Source organism: Pseudochaenichthys georgianus, chromosome 5 (genome assembly GCF_902827115.2).
Source record: "Pseudochaenichthys georgianus chromosome 5, fPseGeo1.2, whole genome shotgun sequence".
Classification (NCBI taxonomy): Eukaryota; Metazoa; Chordata; class Actinopteri; order Perciformes; family Channichthyidae; genus Pseudochaenichthys; species Pseudochaenichthys georgianus.
The window spans coordinates 5,143,635-5,165,440 of record NC_047507.1 but is presented as its reverse complement, the minus strand read 5'-3'; the positions used below and the strand labels follow the sequence as shown (position 1 = coordinate 5,165,440).

Sequence of the window (21,806 nt, the reverse complement as noted above, 5' to 3'; positions counted from 1 at the left end):
ATGGGCGTGTCGGGGAGGATAAAAAATAATTTTGGGACGAATTTGGGACGAGAGTTAAAATAAAAATACCCTGCTAACTCTACTACAAACGGTGATGAAAATGAAACCGACTGCACGTTTTGTGTAGCACACAGTTATTAAACCTCCTTGTCAACATAAAAGTTAGTCGAGAGCCCTGGAAGGCCCGCGAGTTAACTGGCTCGAGACAGAGGATCTGGATGAATGCGACGAAGAAATTCATGCCGTCTTATTGTTTTTAACGTTGAAAGGTGCAACAGGTGAAGATGAAGTTGTTGCGGAATTGTTGCGAGTACCCTTTTCAAGACGACAATTCAGTGACAAGACGGACATTATAATGCCGCGGGGGGGGGGGGGGGGGGTGGGGGGCGGGGCGGGGTGTGTGTGTCTACAGAAGGTCCAGTTGTGATAGACACGTTTCGCCACTGATGTATACTAAGTAGAGAAAGACATGAGTAAGTGTTCTTAATGAACTGCCATCCAATACGCAGTGACAATGACATGGTGACTCCCAACATGTGTGACAGGAGAAACACAACACAAGGAAGTCAGTCATCAAAGACTACTGATTTGTACACAACAGTGTGACTGATCTCTCTTTGTAAAGCCATTCATTCTAATCTGAAGCAGAGCATCTCGATCCCCGCAGCCCGACCACCTGTGCAACACTTCAGAATCAAGTAGCGTCTTCACTATTCAACATGTAGCCGGCTGGATGATTCAGACTGATTTGGCTGCACCACAGAGAAACTCTGAGGGCCGCCTAAAGACCTCGTAAAAATGCAATGCACCCAAGTGTTCGAGCTTAGAAGTGCTTTACGATGGGAGCCCACTAATTGCTGGAGTTGCGGGCCTCGCAGAACGGAGAGGGGATCTTAATGATTGCTCATTATAAGTCTAAACAAGGACGCTCATTAGCGCAGCTTTATTAGCAGATGTTCCGGGCTCAGTTAGACGCAGAGAGGCCGTATGACAGACGGCCGACGAGGTGTCACAGTCCATAAGGCGGGTGTCATCATAAAGACGACTTCATTAGGGCTGATTATGTTCGAGAGCAAAGACAGAACAGTGACAGGCGGCAGCGTACAGACAGCATTTCATTTGATCGTTGTTATATCTAAAGGAATATGAGAGTGCTCCGTGTCACGGTGGAGAGTGGTTAGAGGCAGTCTGCGGGCTTTAATCACTGTGACATTACTGCGGTGCTTTAGATGTGATGATGACATGATGAGTGGGTTCTTCTCCCTGGCTGATTGACTGAAGATCAAACTAAAGACTCCCCAGGGATGAATTCCTGTCTGCAGCTAAAGCCATGTTTCAGTGAGAGCTTTTGTTCACGTGGGAGCGGCTAACAGTATCATTCAAATCTGTCTTTATAAAAAGGAGCATTATATGCAAGGTTTCCAAATGCAAGGATTATGTTAGCAATGTTACCAAGTATGTATTAGCGGTGTAACAAGACTATTTAGTCTGCCCGTTTCTCTCAAAAGCCAGAGAGACATTAATACATGATTTCTAGTGCTGTCAAAATTATCGCGTTAACGGCGGTAATTAATTTTTTTAATTAATTGCGTTAAAATATTAACGCATTTAACGCATGTGCAGAATGGCCCGCCCCATACGTGCCACCAGCGGCAGCGCCAGGGTATGGCTGGGGTAGGCTACACCCATACCAAGAAATGGCTTAGCCCCACCATGAAAAATGATGTTAAAGTAAGCAAAATAAAGTCTGCCAACTCGCGCCGAGTAAATTGCACAGCCAGCAGTTAGTAAGATTGATTTCAGTCGCCACGGCTTTGAAGACTTTTGTCACGTAGTGATCGTCTTCTCAATAGAACATCTTTCATAACGGCGTGGTGTTGTTGCAGGAAGTCCCGACTGAGAATACTTTTGCTGCAGTTCAGGGCAGAGCCATATAATAGTAATAATATGGCTCTGGTACAGGGGTGCACATAACTGGTACGCAGGGTATGTGCGTAATCTGAAATGCGTACCGTCACTTGTGTCACAAAGCGCATTTGCGTACCGACGTACTTGTGAAGCTTTTCCAGAAGGCGGTTCGATCACCGGACGACAGAGTCGGTCTCCGTGTGCACAGACAGGCTGCTGTTAACGTCGGTCTGTACAACGGAACTGTGCCAAAACTACGCCAACCGGCTGCGGAGGGAGACCCCCCCCTTCACTGGAGAACTGCGCTAAAACAGCTGATCACAACGTTCACACTCTGTGGTCACGAAGTACTCCACGAGCCCCCCCCCTCTGTCGACTTTCCTGAAGTACTCCCCCGTTGATAGAAATCAACACGTAATGAATTAAGACCCCACGGTTTGATGATTGATAGGTGTGTGGGTTGTCTTTCATTTTGACATGCAGACATTTTTTATAATAAACATAGATACTGTATGTTAAATGGATATATCCGCCTTCTTTCATTTATCTTTCCATTCCCACAACAATATACATAAAGAAATGGCATATTTTGGACATAGTTCGAATGGTGATTAATCTGATTAATTATTTTTTAAGCTGTGATTAATCTGATTAAAAAATGTAATCGTTTGAAAGCCCTAATGATTTCATTGATTATTGTAATGCTATACTTTCTGGTGTCCTTAAAGTAATACTGCCAGTTTTAACAAGAACCAGAAAGAGAGCAGTCATCAGCTCGATGTTGAAGTCTATGCATTGGCTACCTGTGAGCTTCAATATTGATTTTAACACTTTTAATTGTTTTTAAAGCTCTTAATGGTCTTGGGCTTAGCTATTTATCAGATTTGCTTTTACCCTATAGCCTCTAGAACCCGCAGGTACTTCTGGTAAAAGATTATCTGTTTTAAAAATCCATGTTGATCTTAAACTTGACTGGAAAAAGAACCTTCACTTTTTGAGATTTTTAAAAAAACTTATAGAAAAAAAAAGGAAAGTCAGAAGTAAAACCTTTTAAGACCTTCTTTAAGACCCTTTCCGTACACTTTAAGGCCTCATCGCCACTTTGAGTTTTAACCGGTTACCTTGGCGACACACTTCACCTCACATTGACTATATACAGTATTGAGTGTCCTTCCTCCTTATCTTCCAACCATTTGGACGCAGACTTGCATTTCCCCATAACGATGTTGCTTAGCAACCGGCGTAAACGGACCTTCGCGCTATCAAGCAGTGAGCGTGCGATGTCCTGTTCAGATGACGTCAAACCCAACGGGATGCCATCAATAAACTCCACAGAATCACACTACACACCTACGCCATGACTACATTCAGGCAGACGGTAGAACACAACCTCTTTGGACACTTTATATACTTATTGAAAACAAGCTACAACATGTAATACCTTGGAAAATGCCGTTTAATAGCCTTCATTTTCACTAAATTGATTCATCAACTTGTAATACTTTTTAAGACCCCGCGGTAGAAGAAGATAAAAATGAAACAGTTTTCCCTTAAGCAAAGCCAGTAACACTGGAGGAAACAGAGGCCTGTCCTACGAATCCAGTTCAACAGACCCTGGATACGTTTGAGTTACCCGGTTTACCTAATCCAAAACAGACGCGCTCTCGCCAAGCGGTCCTACCACGCTGGCTATCAACTCGGTAACTCAAGCCAGGGTTTCTCTGTCCGGCTGAATGCGCGTTCACATGAAAGGGGCGGGGCTAGTAACATTTGACCAATCACAAACATGGAGAAGCGTACTGACAGCGCAGCGTCATACTTCCTCAATGAAAAGTAAACTATAATATTAGACATATGAAAAAGTTAAACTTTAAACATCCATGACTTAAACACTTGATCCAGGATCAAAGCCACAGAGCTGCACCTGCACGGTGAATACAGCTGGAACAGAACAAGTGTTTGAATGCGTACATTAACAGGTTTATGATATCACTGCCCCGTCTAAAACACGATCTGACTTCAATTTCGTCAACTTATGTGTTGCTTAAAATAATACTTCTGCATACAGTATGTGACACTGAGTGTTGCACGGCCAGATACGGCTCAGCTGACTCAGATCAGGAGATATGTGATACATTATGATGTGATGTGATATGAATGATAATGGGACACATCGACGTCTGCACTCACAGTGCCGCGGACTGTAGGTAATGTTACTTTGATCCGGTTACTTATGTTGTGGCAGATATTTAAGTAAGCTTTCTTAACGCTAATGTTATAATAGTCAGATTGCTCTGAAGATGGAGGTGATATTCTATTAATGTTCACGTTCACACAGTCGGTGATTTGAACGGCAGTTTAAACTGTATTTCCTTTATCCTGTAATATGACTCGATCGCTTTAAACTCTGCAGACTGTTGTTCTCAGCTGTTCCAGCACGGTTTCTACCTCAACCTGTAATAGATGTATCCTTATTGAAACGGTTACATTCAATGAAAAATAAAATCAATGTGCAGGCTTACGTGAACACTGTTCTACATGAACAATATGGGCAGTTTATACATTAAATAAATCAACAGTATAGTGGCGATATGCTCCAAGTGGAAGCGATTCGCCATTAAAGCAAAGAAGAAGAAGAACTCCGCACAGTTGATCTCCTTCCTGGAACCTATCCTGCTCCGGCGCAGGCTAGCCGTTCAGAATAAGTTATCTAGCTCGCTAAAAAGTGAACCAGCGTCGTAGGACCGGAAACCCCAGAAGTTAGCTTGCTAAACGAAAATCTTGATTCGTAGTATAGGCCCCGGGCTAGCCGTTCAGCATAAGTTACCATGGAGATCTACCCCGCTAAGAAGAGAACCAGCATCGTAGGACCGGAAACCCAGAATTGACCCTGAAGTTAGCTCGCTAAGCGAAGATCCGGCTTCGTAGTACAGGCCTCAGGTGTAAAGTTGTTGGAAATTAGAAACATAACACACAATAAATAAAAGGATAAGAAAATGTCAGATCCTACATTAGAACTTTTAATTATTGCTTTCTCTTGCCGTCATCATAATATAGTTTTAAACTTTACAGAAACTAATGGAATGATATTTCTTTAAATAGGAAAGAGATAGGTCGAGTGTAGGAAATGAATATGGATCCCAGTAACTTGCATGTATGCTTCATTTCTTTGCTTAATGCAACAGCTCTCAATGCAACTTGTTATGTAACATCCCCATACAACTGAGATGACAAGACACACCTGTTCACCATTGCATCATTTTATAATGTGACTTACCTTTATCAATGTCAAATTTGGCCTTTTCTCTCCCATCCTCCACCACTTGCCCAGGAAGAGATAATCTGAAAGAAAATCACATGGTTACAGATCACTAATAACAACGACATACACACCATTTGTTCTATCCTGCCTATTGATATTCAGACCAATGACGTGTTCAGTTCATACCAACTTACCAAGACCTCCAAAATTAAGAATAAAACATTGAATTTAATTGAATTTATGGGAACTTGCAAAATAGCTTTCTCATACCCTTCTTTTAGGCTACTCTAAATACATATTAAGCAATACAAGTTTTGAAAGTTTGTGTGTTAATAAAGTTTCACAAATAGTTTTTTTAAATTGTGCTGAAATGTTTTCTGACAGTCAAGAAACCCAAAGTATTATTGACAAAAACATTTTGAGCTAAAAACACCATAATCTAAAAATATTCTGACATATATTTTGACAATAAGGAATAATTTGGATTTCCTTGACACATTTTTATAAGAAAGTGTTATTATTTATTGGATTTATTTATGTATAATACAGATGTTATTATACTCCAGTTCACACATTTTGTAAAACAATGTTGGTGCTTTTTACTGGCTGTACTATTACATTGAGTGATTTGATTGTATATGTAGATACAATAGTACTATGTTGACTTGTCAGTGTGATCGCTCATTATCCATGTCTGCAAATTTCGAATCTCAGATACATGGTGACTCCAAAATGAAGCTAAATGACCTACTTTTATAAACCCTCATCCAAACTAGGTTCCTTTTCAACAGAAATACACAGGTGTATATATCAGTTTATCTGTGTTGGATCTCACCTGAGAAAGTAGGGCTTGGCGTAGAACTTGAAATCTGTGCCATCAATGAACAAGTCAAACTCTGATGTTCTGGTGTAGGGAACTCGGATGCAGAGGATCAGGTACTCTGGATCTTGGCTCAGGTCAAACGCAGGAGTTATCATTGTGATTGCCGGTGTAACACAGACCTGTAGAAACAATGACAGGAAAACAATCTCAATGTCCAGTTACAATGTATAGGATTGCATTGCACAGCAGCTGACTTTAGCATGCCACCTTGTGGTTGACTCTGTTACATGTTGTTGCAGTTGATCATGTCTCCACAAGCAGCAGCCCACGTGTGCCACACTGATAGAGAGAGAACTGTAAACATAGCTTGTTTCCTACTTCCTAAAAGTTTCTTTCCTATGACTTTTTTTAGCTTTTAAAATGTCCAAGATTCAAAGGTTGTATTGTCATATGCAGAGTAGCTACAGTGTGGTTATGGCAATGAGAATCTTAACTCCCATGCTCCTTAAACGATGCAACATACATATATATAAGACATAAAACTATAAATATGTTGAATGAAGAAACAGAGTAGAAATAAAATAGTCCACGATTTTGTTGCAAACCAATGTGCAAGTCATGCAGAAGAAGTGAACTACATGTCAAATGAAATACAATAAGCTACATGTTATAAAAGTGACCTGGTAAATGCAGGATTCTATAAACATCTCAAATAGAATAAGATAAACAAAATCAGAATGTAAAATGTCCTTCATCTCTTGTTAATAAAGATCGCATCCCAAAGTGCATTAAAAAAACTACACTTTTTAATAAACCTTGCTTGTTGACAATCTTGTGTATCTTTCAAAACAACATTAAACCCTTTGTAATATGTATTATGGTCTATATTTATATTCGGCATGACTCAAATCTACCTGGAAACATGTTTTAAAAAGGTATATGCTAACATTAATGGTTAATTTACACGATGAAATCCTATGGCGCTGACGTCATTTCAGAGAAGAAAGTTAGGGACGTCACATGCATGAAAAGTCGCCAATGTCAAAATGTTGTCTACAATATAGTGTTTATTGCCCAACATGCATGCCGAATTCAACATTAGACTTTAACAATCAAAGGCGATTAAGTGCTTGTCTTTAAGTTAGCGCAATCTTCCGAAAATCTGTATGTAACCCTGACTGCATAGGTTTCTAAAGGTAGTTTCGTTTTCATACTGTAAACACATGATTAGTCTCCTCGTGTTTCGGCTAACATAGCACAGCAGCATTGCTAGCTGACAGATGCAACCACTACCTAACACTGCTTTTATGCCAATGCCTGCAGTGGGAATGGACTGTATGAATCACCTCAAAGACTGTCACTAAAACACGGGACATATAAAGATAGCCTATAAAAGAGTAAACACTCACCAGAGAAATACAGAGTTATCCTAACAAGCTTCACTGGCAGCTCATGGATGCAGCACCCATGGTTTACCGTAATGTGAAGTGCAAACTGGCAGTAAAAACAATTCTGAAAAAAAAGCTTTTTGTGGCACTTATCTGTCCCAAATCTGAGGTCCATGGTGTTAAGTTACTCGAGGAGGTGGACAAAACCATCATGAGTTTTAGGCTTTTTCTTTGTAATTATTGTGCTATGATAATAAAGAACTTGGATGTTGAATCTTGGAGGTAAAAAAAATGTAAACTATGGGCAGTGTTGTTTGAATGTTGAACCAGAATACATAGTTCACATGTTAAGAGAAAAAAGAAAATCACTACACACATCTCCTAACACTTCCCCTGCTGGTTTTCTACGTTAATAATATCTTTTTTATTGCATTTGCTTAATTTTAGTGAATATTATTTAAGCAACTTTTTTATTTTTTATTATGTGTTATCGCCAGACAGATTTTTTTTTAAATAAAGTAATGTATTTAATTATTATTTGTATCACTTTTTTGTATTAGTAAAATATGTTTTTAATTATTACGTTTTTGTCACATCCCTCCATCTCCCCAGCTGTACACCTGGTTGGCTTTCTGGTACCAACAGAGAGTTACTTTTTGGTACCAAGCAAGAGTCCTTCTTAGCCCCAGTTTTCACATTATCACATCATCTTGCTTTCCATATCGCATCATGTCTCACGCTTTGCTATGCTGGGTCTTGAACAACCAAACTTCTGACTCATAGACATCCATTTACCCATCGAGCCAAATACCCAGAGATGTTTCAGTAGCCTACATCTTTTGCAGGACCGGTTTCTACGTATATTAGGGTTAGAATTAGGGTTACAAGGGGAACATTTGTCATCACAGGGAGTGACCGTCCAAGGCTATAGCACATCTGGAGCAGGGTCTCCTGAACATTTAATTAGAATAAACTGGACTTAAGCCTCTGTTGCTTTCTCACTGACTTTTAATTTCCATTTTTTACACCACAATTACCACAGCCTCGTTAGTTCTATAAGATATGGCATCCATTTACTTCGTTACAATATCTTAACTGCGAACTAAAGAAGAAAACTAAATATGTACATTTGTTTAAAACATGTCTCTCCAAAATGCACTTTCCCCTGCTGGGAATCAAACCACCAACCTTCTGACTCTTAGAAACCCACTTACCCTTTGAGCCAAAGCATCCTTGACATGTTACGGTATAATTTTAACGGCTGGGCTTCTACTTATATTATTGGTTAGGGTTATAAGAGGACTTGACAGAAGAGATATTGTAAAAACATTTGTTGAAACTCATCACAGGAAGTGACAGTCAAATGTTTTACATCTGTTCAGAACAACTCAAGGCTACCAGGGCATCAGGAGTCAGGTGTCTTTAATATGCCCTTTAGAAACAATACAATTAAGCCCCAGTATTTTTATAACTTAACCAAACTTCAGAGTTTTTTTTCCATTAAAGCAAACCCTCTATTCTAACATATTTATTGCTGTATTTATTCCTGTATTTATTTGTTACTTATGCCATGTTCTGTCTTCAATATCTGGCTGCTCGTTGTGTGCATAAAGCTTCAAATTCACTCAAAGTCACACAGCAAAACCTATAGTTGGGAGTTCATGATGTTTAAAACACAATGGCTTTGGTCCAGAGGTCTATGCATTGGTTTTTCATGCAGGCGCTCCATGTTCAACACCCAGCTGCTATGCTGATGTTAAATCTGGAGAAAGTGTCCCCACCAATTTTTCTAACAAAGTGACGCCCATGCAAGGGGCCCAACATCTAACCACACATTATGTATTTGCTAATTTAGCTTTTGTGTCTTTTATAGTTTGCATGCCTGTGGTTAATTAAATAATCATAACTGTGGGTCGAAAAACAAATAGCAAATGCATAATTATAGTGTCAATCAATGCTGTCTGGCAATAATTAAGGTCAACAAATCACTAGTATTTTTAAGATGTTAACATATCTGCACGAACAAATGTGTTTCAATACTTAGAGAGACACTATATCAATATGACAACACAAAGTACGTTGTTTAAAAGTGTTTTACTGTACCAAAGACAAAACAAGAAGATAAATAGTACATTAAGAACATCATAAATCGGGGGTGTTTTGAATCGGCCCTCAGCAAATTAAAAAAGTATAATGAAATATGGCCCACAAATGAAACTTGTGCTTTTCCTATATTGTACTTCTTAAATATATATGTACAAATATATTACACAGTAGTATTCATGTGCTAATTGTTAGGGAAATAATGGACCTAGACTCCTAGATATGACGTACAGCACCAACCCTGACGTCTGTTTATCTCCTTTAAGGACATAGGCTGCTTCAGCCATAATGTTATTGTTCCCATTCTGTGACCGGTCAACACTAGGTCACAGATGGTCTGTTGTTGTGGGTGCACTGGGACACTTCCTTCTTTGTTGTTTGTGGACTCCAAGGTATGACATCTTCGAGGCCATAAGTGACGGACGCAAGTGACTCAGTGTGCCCAACTGTCTAAAGCTATCTTATCAAAATATGTTGATTACTCTCTTTGAAACCAGTTAAATGGGCTAACGAGAGAGAGGTTCTCCAGAATTGACGTGGCAACCACCCGTGCAGTCAGACCGTGGCTGCTGTGATTTGTGATGTGAATTCTCCGGCCGAAACTCCAAATAAACCTCCAGTGTTTGACATCGAAGCTCCTGCTCTACCCTGTCTCCTTCCTGAGTCGGTGACTCCCACTGCATTGCTATACAGACGTTTCTCTTACACTAATAATCCCACTTTAAAAAATAAATTCAGTCAATTCATGTTGATAACATTTTCTAACAAATCTTAGTTGCTACAAAAAAATATACATATTTCCCTTTATTATAATCCCTCTGATGCTCCTGTTTTAAGGAATGAGTTGCCAACAAGAGAAATGAAACCTTATAGAGAGCTGTGATGTAGGCTGTTTATTTCTTAAATCTGAGTTGACAAATATGACATGTGGGGTTCCTCAAGGCTCCATCTTGGGGCCTCTTCTCTTTAACGTCTACATGCTACCACTGGCTCAGATAATGAAAAACAACAAAATAAGTTACCATAGCTATGCAGATGACACACACATTTACGTATCAATTTCACCAGGAGACTATGCTCCAATTCAAACACTGAGTAAGTGCATTGAACAAATCAATGACTGGATGTGTCAGAACTTTCTCCAATTAAACAAAGATAAAACTGAGGTAATGGTTTTTGGAGCCAAGTCAGAACGTATAAAAGTTAGCGCTGTGCTTCAGTGTGCAATGTTCAAAACAACAGATAAAGCCATAAATCTAGGTGTAGTCATGGACTCTGACCTGAGTTTCAACAGTCACATTAAAACAGTTACTAAATCAGGCTACTATCACCTAAAGAACATATCTAGGATTAAAAGACTAATGTCACAGCAGGATTTGGAAAAACTTGTCCATGCCTTTATCTTCAGTAGACTCGACTACTGCAATGGTGTCTTCACAGGTCTCACTAAAAAATCTATTAGAAAGCTGCAGCTGATTCAGAACGCCGCTGCTCGAGTCCTCACTGACACTAAGAAAGTGGATCACATCACTCCTGTTCTGAAGTCTTCACACTGGCTTCCTGTGTGTCAAAGAATAGATTTCAAAATACTGCTGCTGGTTTATAAAGCACTGAATGGTTTAGGCCCAAAATACATTTCTGACTTCCTGCTAAATTATGAACCATCCAGATCTCTCAGGTCTTCAGGGACTGGTCAGCTTTCTGTCCCCAGAGTCAGAACTAAACACGGAGAAGCAGCGTTCAGTTATTATGCTCCAAATATCTGGAACAAACCAGAAACCTGCAGGTCCGCTGCAACTCTGACTACTTTTAAATCCAGGCTGAAGACTTTTCTTTTTGTCGCTGCTTTTAATTGAACTATTCATATCTTAGACTGCACTGTAACTTTTATCCATGTACTTTTTCTTTTAATGTTTAATTGAACTATTCATATCTTAAACTGCACTGTAACTTTTATTCACGTATTTTTTCTTTTAATGTTTATTTTATTAGCTTTTCTTTTTAATGACTGATTTTAAATGCCATTTTCTTAATGTCTTTCATTTTTTGTAAAGCACTTTGAATTGAATTGTTGAAAAGTGCTATATAAATAAACTTGCCTTGCCTTGCCTTGTCTAAAGCATATGTATGATGTATCAAGCCTAATTTACCTACATTTTGCTAACTTATAACTCAACTTCAGAGGTATAAGTGGCCCAGCCCTTCGTATATTTTTCTGTATGTGGCATTGACCATTCAACTCCTCCATGGTGATTGCACGTGCGGCAGTGCTACCATCTTTACGGTAATGGCTCAGTCGTCCCGCCTCCAATGCCTAATCCTCCATGAACGTTTTGCAGAAGCTCCTCTCCGCTCTCCATCATCATCTGCAGGAAAATGCGAGCGGGGAGCGGTAACAAAATGTCAACTCGGGCTGCTCTCCCTCACCCGCAGACATGAGCGGAGCCCCGTCTGCATCAACCAGCCGCAACAAGTCGCTCTCACCATGCGGATCCACTGCAAAGTAGTTGTGATCGCCGTGTGTTTCGGAGTTTTCCTACTTTTGTACTTTTTGGGGGGCAACGCCGCGGACGATCCGCTGTTGAGAGAAGTTGCAGAGCAAGAGGAGAAGAAAAAGGAGGAGGAAAGCAACTCTTCAAGGCGATCGCACCCTGACTTTGGACGCAATGTTGCAGAGAAGTTTGCAAAGAAACCCCCAGTGGAAGAGCCTCTCCAGGGACGCAAAGAGAGGAAAGCGATCAATAGAGGCGTGAACGCAAAGAGGTGAGTTTCCTCTGTCGATTTGTGAACGCCTGATCCCATTTATGCACACACAAAAGCTTCATTAACTGCTCGGTTTTTGCTGAATCTCATATTTTCCTGTCGTTAGGAAGTTAAGAGTCAGCGTTAAATCATGCTTTGAGGCAGACGTGCAGCCTACATTGTGCTCAAGGACACTGGCTTCACAATAAGCCTGGTCTGTCAAAGGGACACTTTCAACATGAGCATAAACGCTGCTTGGCTGCCTTTTATGTCCCATGTTGTTTGCTCATTTATTCCACTGTGAGTCACTTTGTTTTAATCTAATGTCTGGCTGAATTGTGAGTAGAGAGCATGACTAATGTGATTAGGTGGAGATATTGGCAGTGTTTAGAGGAGATAATGGCACAGAAGAATGATGAATTATGACATGACCTCTATATTTGGATCATTTGACCCTTGTGTTTTTAAAGTATTTACATTCAACCCTGTGAGGCTTCAAAGTAGGGTTGGGCACTGTATCGACATAACATAGATATTGTGAAAAAAGGATTTGGAATATCTAGAAGCCTTGTCTCTTCTTGTTTTAAAGCCTGATTGACAGTCAAATGTTGTAATGTTCTTAATATGTCACTTTGCCTTTACCCGCTTAGTCATTCTGTCCGTATTGCATATTTATTAAATTATTTTATATTTTGTGAAATCACTGAAGGTCAACCCTACGATATCGTTATGATAGCACGGCATTTGGTCCAAAAAGATCGTGATTTTCTTCTTATTGCCCTGACAGCCTTACTTTAAGGGGGTAAAGGACTTAAGCTGCAATTAATAAGGAATACAAATAAGCACATAGGTTTTTGGGTGGCCTGTTTTATTAATTGCGCTGAAACTGTGGTAAGATATTAGTGGATATGACAGAAAACGGAAACCCATCCTGTTGACTGTCAAAGTCTGCCAAAACAATCTAGTGCAACGCTTGTCAGGTGTGATCTTCCTCTCTGGCAGATGATCTTATTAAGTCACCATCTCTTTGGCGCCTTTCAAAAGAAGACAAAAGGCAGGGTTGCTATTTCTGTTCAAGGATGTGAGCATTATGTCTTCCAGCTTTCTAATTTCAGCCTCACACACCCCTTAACGTTTCCTCCCAGGCTGAACGCCATAATAGCCACAAGTCGACGTTGTGTGCAGATACCCCGCTCCACTAATAATATGTATTCAGCTTCAAAGCCAGACTCGAGGTGCGGAACAGTGGAGATAAAAGCCATCAAGGCGTTGCAATGAGAAAGGACCTTTTGCGTCCTCCCCGAAGCCACACTCCTCCATGTGTGCTCAGCACTGATAAGAGAGATGGGGTGGAAGGGGTCACCGGTGGCCGTAAAAAACCCACAACACACAACCGGGATTGGAAAGCGTTCAAGAGCGACTGCTGCGATTAGTGGAAACACAGTAAGCATCTCTGGGCAAAGCCTCAAAGAAACGTTCTTCTATTTGATGAATGGCTGTTTGATTGGAGGTATAGAAGCCAGAGGAATCTGAAAAACAGGGTGTAGTTTTCTAACACAAGCCTTGGTAGGATGAGGGATGACATCAGACGGTGTGTATCTTTGCCCTTTGCTGTTCATCTGTAAACAGATTTCCTGTGCAGCATGCTCGATAGACAAACATCCCTGTTTTTCCCAATCACATCATTTCCTCTTGACACATCACACTTCTTCCTGTGGCCACAAATAGAGAGAATAGGGAATGCTCCACCTGCCCCCACAGACACATTACATCTACCGGAAGCTGCGTGTGTGGGGTTGCAGATGAGGATTTGAGACCGCTTTAGTTGAGTAATCAATCAGTGAAATGACAAACAGTTAATCTACACGAAGATACAAACATTTTGCTGGTTGCAGAGGAATAACTGGCAGATGTTTGTAATGTTTTAATTTAAATATCTTTGGACTTTTGATTAAACAAAACCATGATTTTAAGGATTCACATTATGGTGCATTTTGAGAGGAATTTTTCTCTACTTTTACATTTTATACAATAATCGATTGTAAAAAACCAAAATATATATTAGGGATACTGTTAAACTTCGACAAGGGGGTGACAACAACCCACGTTGTCATACTTGCCTCAAACCTATACAGCTAAGCTGATACATTTTTCTTGTTATGTGCACAATAAGTACATCACCCGCACCCACTCATCCGACCACATCACCCCCATTCTCACTGAGCACACTGGCTTCCTGTACGCTACCGTATTGACTACAAAACATTCTACTCATATAGAAAGCTGTCCATAACCTTGCCCCCATCTACATCACCGACCTCCTTCAGGAGTACACCCCCTCCCGCACCCTCCGCTCTTCGTCCCTAGGACTTCTCACCGTCCCAAGCTATCGCCTCAAAACCATGGGTGCTCGAGCTTTCAGCTGCTCGGCTCCCAGACTCTGGAGCTCCCCGCCACGACACACCGACAGTCTGATTCCATAACGACATTCAAAACCCACCTCTTCAAACTGGATTTTCTCTATAATCTGTACCCTGTGTCCTTCTGTGTCCTTCTGTGTCCTTTTGTGTCCTTCTGTGTCCTTCTGTAGTCCATTTCCTGTTGTTTGTCTCGTCTTACCCCGGCTGATACTTCACTAAATCCACTGTTTTAATTTGTAAGGTAAAATTGTAAATGTAAATTGTAAATCTGTAACCCTAAGGTGTCCTTGGGCGTTATGAAAGGCGCCCCCCAAAATAAATGTATTATTATTATTATTTGTCCTACGCTATTTTTCCTTTCACATATCCGGCACTTTTTAGGGGTTCATCTTTGCAATTTTTTTCATTAATCCAAGCGCTTCACTTTTTCAACATTTTGCCTAGTTGTATCTCAGTTGCTATCACTGTCCGGTGGTCAAAGTGTCAAAGTGAATGTTGGTAACGTTAAATAAGAGGTCAGGTGCCAGACTAAAGGAGGCAAGGGAATTGAATGTGACAAGTTCTTCTGTCGGTCTTTAGATATCCTGTGCTCAGTTTCAGTATCTGGTCGGGCTTTGAACTTGCACCAATCAAACAACGCTTTATAACTGAAGTAAACTAAATAAATCGATGTTGATGCCCATGATTTTATGTGCGATGCAATTACTTATTTTTTAATTTAATGAGCTTTCCAAACCTGATTTGGATGTTGTTTACTATTGTCAAAGCTTTTGAGTCAGCCATGGCACATATCATTTAAAAAAGAAAACAAATTTGGCTTGCAGCACTAAACATCAAAACGTGTGACGTGTAATCCCGACACAGAGCCCTTCTGTAAGCATTACGTCACTCATCTCTTTATTACTGTCGGAGTATGCTTTAAATTCAGAATAATACAGATGTTACATGTCTGCTTTGTTGCATTGAATTCAGGCCTGCATCTACAGGATTAGATGGGTGTTGTTGATACCTTGCGTCGAAACAAATCCCTTGCCCTGTCACTTCGAATGTCGTTCAGCAGCTCTCCTGGCAGGGAAGAAGTCACTCTCTCACTGTGGCATTATGCATAGCTATAGCAATGTCACCTTGCATGACTGAACGCTCTCTCTGCAAGGACGGTTTTGAAATCTCCCTGCTTGGCGGTGTAGCTGAAAGCTGTTGGAGACGCTGCTTGTGTGAAACTCATGAGGGGAAGTTAAACCTGTCTGTTACTCTGGCTAACTCACTTTTAATGTAACGAGTCATAGAGGGAGTGGAAGGAGGAACTAGAAAACAAAAAACATACATGGGTAAAAGTCGAGGCTTAGAAAGTGAAAAAGCATGCCCGAAGAATCCCAAGTTTTCCTTGAAGATCACCTTTTTTTTAATGATGATCCAGCAAATACTTAAAACTATTGATTTACTCATTGATTTACTTGCATATTGACACATTCCTCCACATGCACCAGACAGACAGAGGAGTATTCAAGGCAAGTCGGTCCAAATGTGGTGGGTGTGCTGGGAATCTCAGCATCTGCCCACACTGATACATACGCACAGAACTGTGTGTATTTCTATGTACCTATATAAGAAGCATGTCTACCAAAAACAGAGTGGAAAACTGAACTTCTTCTTCTTCTAATATCAGATCCTCTTTTCTATTTTGGTTTCCACATCGAACAGCACCACCTCACTGTAGGTAGGACTGAAACGGCTGCGCATCACCTTCAACCTAAATCTGTGGAAATCCTTTCATTGGCAGCCAAACAGAACATCTGCACTTTTAACATCTGTTCTACTCTGTCTACCCATAAGCCCCCCCCTCTCAATCAACTTCCTCTTGACTGCCTTTTTTTATTTTTACTTACTTGTTTGCCTGTCCTTGTTTGCCTGTCCTTGTTTGTCTACCGTCCCTCATACTGTAAAGCGTCTTTGAGTTGTGAAAATAAATCAAATGCATTATTATTATTTATCAATTGCACGGTGGAGCGAACATAGTGTCAAAAGTCGTTTTACTGGCTGCCATTTTTACAAGTAAAGTGAATTAAAGCTTGCGGCCGCTATTGATGGTAGCTTTGCAGAGTTTGTCAGGATGTCCCATGTTGCGCAATTTCTTATCCTCTCTGACCAATCAGTGGGCAGTATTTTAACTCTGCATTCTAGTATTGTCTTGGCTATCTTGGAACCTCAACAAAGTAGTACCTAGAAAAAGTACAGCATTTAGTTCATAGAAAACCAAAAAAGAGTGAGTTGAATGTAGCTGCAATGTACCATGCAGTGAAGATGCTTCATTAAAGTGGACCTATCATGCTATATTGGAAACATATATACCTATACAAAACATGTCTGTGAAGTTTTTTGCTTAAAATACCAAACAGTTCACCCGTTGTAGCCACGCCTCATACTGCTCAAACCCCTCTTTTGCAGCCCTGTTAGAGAAACGCCCTTAGCTTGAAAAAAAAAATAGGAGGCGGAGCTAATGCCTGATCAGAATTCAACCGGAGATCAAGTTACATTCTGCTGTGATAAAACGCCATCCTGTTCTAAACCACATCAAGGATTATTTCTGAAACAGTATGGCGCTCAAATGCTTTTTCTCTTGCGGGTTTATCACAAGGTGAGTTCTTTTTTTTATTTCCTGCTTTTTAAACATGTGCTCTCCAGTACAGGTTAGCTCTGAGTGTTAGCGAGGCGTGCTAATGTAAACAAAGATGAGATTACGTCCAAATCAGGAATTGTTTCTGATGGCAACTTTCTGTGGGTCCGTTGCCGATTTGACATCATATCGGCAGCAAAACGGTATCCGCTCGTTGTACCCCTGTTTTTAAAAGATTACGGAGGTAAAGAGAGAGAGGGTTTATTTTCTGACACTGCGTGAGTTCCCCGACGCACCGGGGACACATATTTATGTATAAAAGACAAGTGCATTTTGCATGATAGGTCCCCTTTAAATCACCAGCCCTAGTTTTCCATATGTTGTCATTACTAAGACACTCTCTCGAGCTTTACATCCAGTGGTTACCATGGTGAGCAACTGCGTCACTACCCAAGATTTCCCAGTAGGACTCGCACATTATTAAACATGTTTAGCTTGTGCTTAGAGTAACCCGGTGTTATTGGGTTCAAGAAACCACAGGTCCTAAACCAAATGGTGAATTGTCTCTGCTTTGCCACATCTTTGCCGTACATCCAGTGGAGCTGTCTGAAGAAGCATCTTCAGGTTTCCTTGTCATGTGCTTAAACATTTGGTTCCTGTTCTGAGAGGTACCAAATGAGCTGCAAGCGGTTCTACTCCCCTGTAGAGGAAGGTCCTGTTCAGTGTAGTGTCCTTCACCCCCGCTGTTTCAAACCAAAGTGAACATGTTGGCTGCAAGTCTGTCAAATTACCCAGTTATGCGCCAATTGATTCAATGCCTTTGAGGTGTTCTTTGTATTCCGGTTCTTCGCTCTAAATGTACATTTTTCTTTGACATAATCTTCAAAGGTGCTGCTTCTTTCTGTCTTTCCATGATTTAAAAGGGTTGGCTGTGCTGCTTTGTAGGCTCAACGCTCTTCATGTGCTCACTCTGCAGCCGGTAATGAATTCAACTCTTTTGTACCTCTGCCGTGCTTCTCAGACTGCTTCCAGATGTGGGGAACAGTGCCACGACACACAACATGATGTGTGCAGACCATGCTTTCTAAAAACAAAGCCGTTTTGGTTTTGTCCATCCAATTTAACGCAATAATAATTTCAATGGCTTTTATTTTGCATAACTAAGTGCGGCGTAATTACACCCGTGTAGGAGATATGGATTGCCTTTCCGGCGGTACAAATAGGAATGTGTGTTCAACAACCTTGACAGAGCGTCGGCCTTTGAAGCGTTGCAGACAGATTCCTCAGCACCGTCTCATTCGTCCTAATCTGCGGTTCATCATTGTCCCTCAGCCATGCAGAAAACGAAGTGTCACGCTCGGAGACAACCCACCTGTCACATTTGACTCTTCTCTCTTCCCATCCGTGATATGGTTGCTTCCTCCAGGCACAGAGGAGATCAATGCCTTTTGGGAATATGCAGTCTTTAGACGTAAAACCATTTACCTTGCACTGTTCTCCCAATTAACGCTGAAAGAAAGCTTTGTTTTTGTTTGCCGGTCTTCTCTCCCCAAGGCTATGACAACATAATGTTGAACATGGTTTTATTACATCTAGCTCCATGCTGTGTATGTAGAGGATAATTAAATGATGTTGGTCTCAGCTTCAGGCTCCTGCATGGCACGAGTGTAGTGGGAGATACTCAGTACTGCTGAGTTTGTTTTAACACAGCAGTAGTAGCTCTGCAGAGAAAGCACTTTCTTACATCTGATAAACAACCTCCGTGCCTTTGAGCATGGAAGAACAAAGTCTAGTGGGAATTTACAGATGAAAATAAGTGGTGTGTGTGTGGTAGTGTGTTCAGGAAGTGTTGAACAATACGTGAAGGCACTTTGTCTTGGATAAAAAAAAATCCTCACCTTTCACCTTGTCTCTTTGTCGGATAGGAAGATGAATGTGATCGTCTGCTATTCTTGTATCGTCTGGATTCTCACAAAGTTCAAATGTATTTCTGTGTTTCTCACATTTCCATGTCCATTGCAGTCAAACAGTAAAATGTTGAGCTGAGATATGCCGCTGTTTTTTTTGGACTGGATGCCATTGATCCCAACTGTTTTTTAACAGTTGTATTTTTTTCTCAATATGCAGACGTGATATTGCTCAATCACTGCTCTGACTGGATCGACACAATGCATTTTGGGTATTTAAATAATTTTGTACAATGTATTTGCATTCTGTGGGGTGTTAACAGAAAGCTGACCTCTTTCTACTCCCAGTTTCTGTTCAGATTCTGTATAAAAACTGAATTTAAATCAAGACTTTGTTCCCTTTTTAACAACATGGGAGGCTGTGGCTAATAGGGCTGAATGATTAATCAATTTTAAATGGAAATCGCGATTCGAGATGATGCGATTATCAAATCGCAAAGCCTGCGATTCTTTTGAACTTTTTTATTTTTAACATTTTTTTTTTTTTCCCCTTGTGTGTCAGTCATCCACACCAATCAGAAGTGCTGTGCTCCACATGTACCAGCCATTGTTAATCAATCAGAAGTGACCCATGATAGAAGGTGATAGACAGATTGATCCAATCAGCTGCCAAGTGCTTTTGAAATACTTTTCCAAATGGCTTCCAATGGAGCTTTAGATGGTTTGGTGAAACAAACCGTCTGAGTCGGGTTAGTAACGCTCCATCATATGTTCTACATCTAAAAGGGTGAATCTTTAACTGAAGCTTGACTTTAAAGCAACCCAACGGAAGTTTCATGTAAGTTTAGTTCTTTCACTCGTAGCTCGGGCTGTGGGGCTGCTAGAGACGGGAGCACGTTGATACGACCTTCCTAGCCGGAGTTATGGCCGCATTTTACAATAAACTTCCATTGGGTCGCTTAAAAATAAATATCGCAAATCGCAATCGCAATATTTGTCAGAAAAATCGCCATTAGATTTTTTCCCAAAATCGTGCAGCCCTAGTGGCTAAGTGGATAGTGTGCTGGACTTCCAATCAGAGGGTACCAAGTTCGAGTCAGCATGTCGTTGTGTCCCTGGGCAAGACACTTCACCCCAAATTGCTCCGGTGGGGATTGTCCACATTGACAAGTAGCATGTAATAATGAACAAAAACAGAAATGATTCATTTTCTTACAAATGAGAAGTTTATTTTATAAGCAAAACATTATTTTGCTCAGCTCAATACACTTTGGGGTTTACAGCTACTGCTTACGTGGTAGTGTATGTACCCGTGGCTAGCTAACGTTAGCAACCTTTATTTAGCCAGAGTTATTTTTCTTTGGCTACGGTAACTAATGTTTAAGAATGTATTATTATCTTTTAAATGTCACTAACTGTTTAGAACAACTTATATTAACTACAAAGCTCATTTTATAATTATGTAATATCAATTAGGCTATTTTACAAATGTAATAACTTGCCCCTGTGAATGGGAGCTACATTTGTCAATATGCCCAAAACTAGTAAATGTAAAGTGGTGGTTTTGCATTAATTCATTTTTCTAAAAGCAACATGTGTGATTATGTAGCTCAATAGAGACCCTGGATATGTTAGGAATCTAACTTCGATACAACCAATGTTAATATCTAGGCCGTCTCCGATACCGAACTCCGGTGCTGATCAGGCTGTGAACGGCCGTCCAATCTTTTTAGGACTAAAACCCCAGAATCTAAACGCAAGATCAACGTAATCTGCTTAGGGGGCGTTCACAGCGTGGCCTCTAACACCACGCTGCCCGTCGTATCACTATTTTCGGCACTCCAGCCTCGGATGTCCGACCGCTAGGATAGCAAAACGGAGTGTATTGTGTAGTAGGCGTTGGTGGGCTGGTAGAACCCGAGAGCAGTATCAAAACTGCCCCTGGAGGGAAAACCCTGTGTCGTTGGGAGACCCCTTGGTAATTAGGGCAGCTTCAGGACCCACAATCCCTAACCCCCCATTTTGATCCCCAGTTATACCAATCAAACAATGCAAATGTAATATCGAACACAGCCAGAGTCAAACATTAATGTCACAGCAGTGATACTACCACATCAGCAGAGCTTACATCATATTTCAACATCAATCAAAACCACTGTGACCAATGTGAAACTATAGTTTAACTTAAACAGGGTTTCTATTCAATGTCAAATCCAAATTATCAACTAATGTCAGTCTTTTCCAGGGAAGGGTGTTCTTTCCTCACTCTAAGACCAACCTTCAGAAACCACGAGAGAGACCAAGAGTTGGGTCGAAAAGTACAAACCGGTTTTTATTAAGGTTTTAACAAAAATGGAAGATTACAAGAATCCTAAAAAATAACAAAGACACAAAGTTAAAATACAAAAACAGCAGGTTCACAAGTCAAATGTCCTAAAGCCATCTAAAAGAGCCCAAGCCCAGGCACAGGGCCCAAGACCCGGAATCAAGCTTCCCCCAAGCGCTCAAGCTCTCAAGCTCTCAAGCTCTCAAGCTCTCAAGCTCTCAAAAGCTTCAAAAGCCTAAAAAGCCCCCCTTTCTTTTCACACATCATCTTTTATAGTCTCTTCCCTCCTCCCTCTCTGCGTCAGGTGGTTTCC

General features: G+C 40.7%; 2 protein-coding genes across 2 annotated transcripts in view; one reads left to right on the top strand and one right to left on the bottom strand.

Annotated features, from left to right (window-relative positions):
• shq1 (SHQ1, H/ACA ribonucleoprotein assembly factor) overlaps positions 1 to 7,481 on the bottom strand; it is a 54,862-nt gene extending 47,381 nt beyond the window's left edge. Inside the window, exons 1-3 of the mRNA XM_034083991.2 lie at positions 7,403 to 7,481; positions 6,006 to 6,172; positions 5,186 to 5,250 (exon numbers count right to left, since the gene is read on the bottom strand). Of these exons, the coding sequence (XP_033939882.1) occupies positions 5,186 to 5,250; positions 6,006 to 6,148 (208 nt within the window). The 5' untranslated portion in view covers positions 6,149 to 6,172; positions 7,403 to 7,481. The remainder of the gene's footprint in view (positions 1 to 5,185; positions 5,251 to 6,005; positions 6,173 to 7,402) is intronic.
• A 4,261-nt stretch (positions 7,482 to 11,742) lies between these two features.
• gxylt2 (glucoside xylosyltransferase 2) overlaps positions 11,743 to 21,806 on the top strand; it is a 30,278-nt gene continuing 20,214 nt past the window's right edge. The window contains exon 1 of the mRNA XM_034084008.2: positions 11,743 to 12,247. Within this exon, the coding sequence (XP_033939899.1) occupies positions 11,772 to 12,247 (476 nt within the window). The 5' untranslated portion in view covers positions 11,743 to 11,771. The remainder of the gene's footprint in view (positions 12,248 to 21,806) is intronic.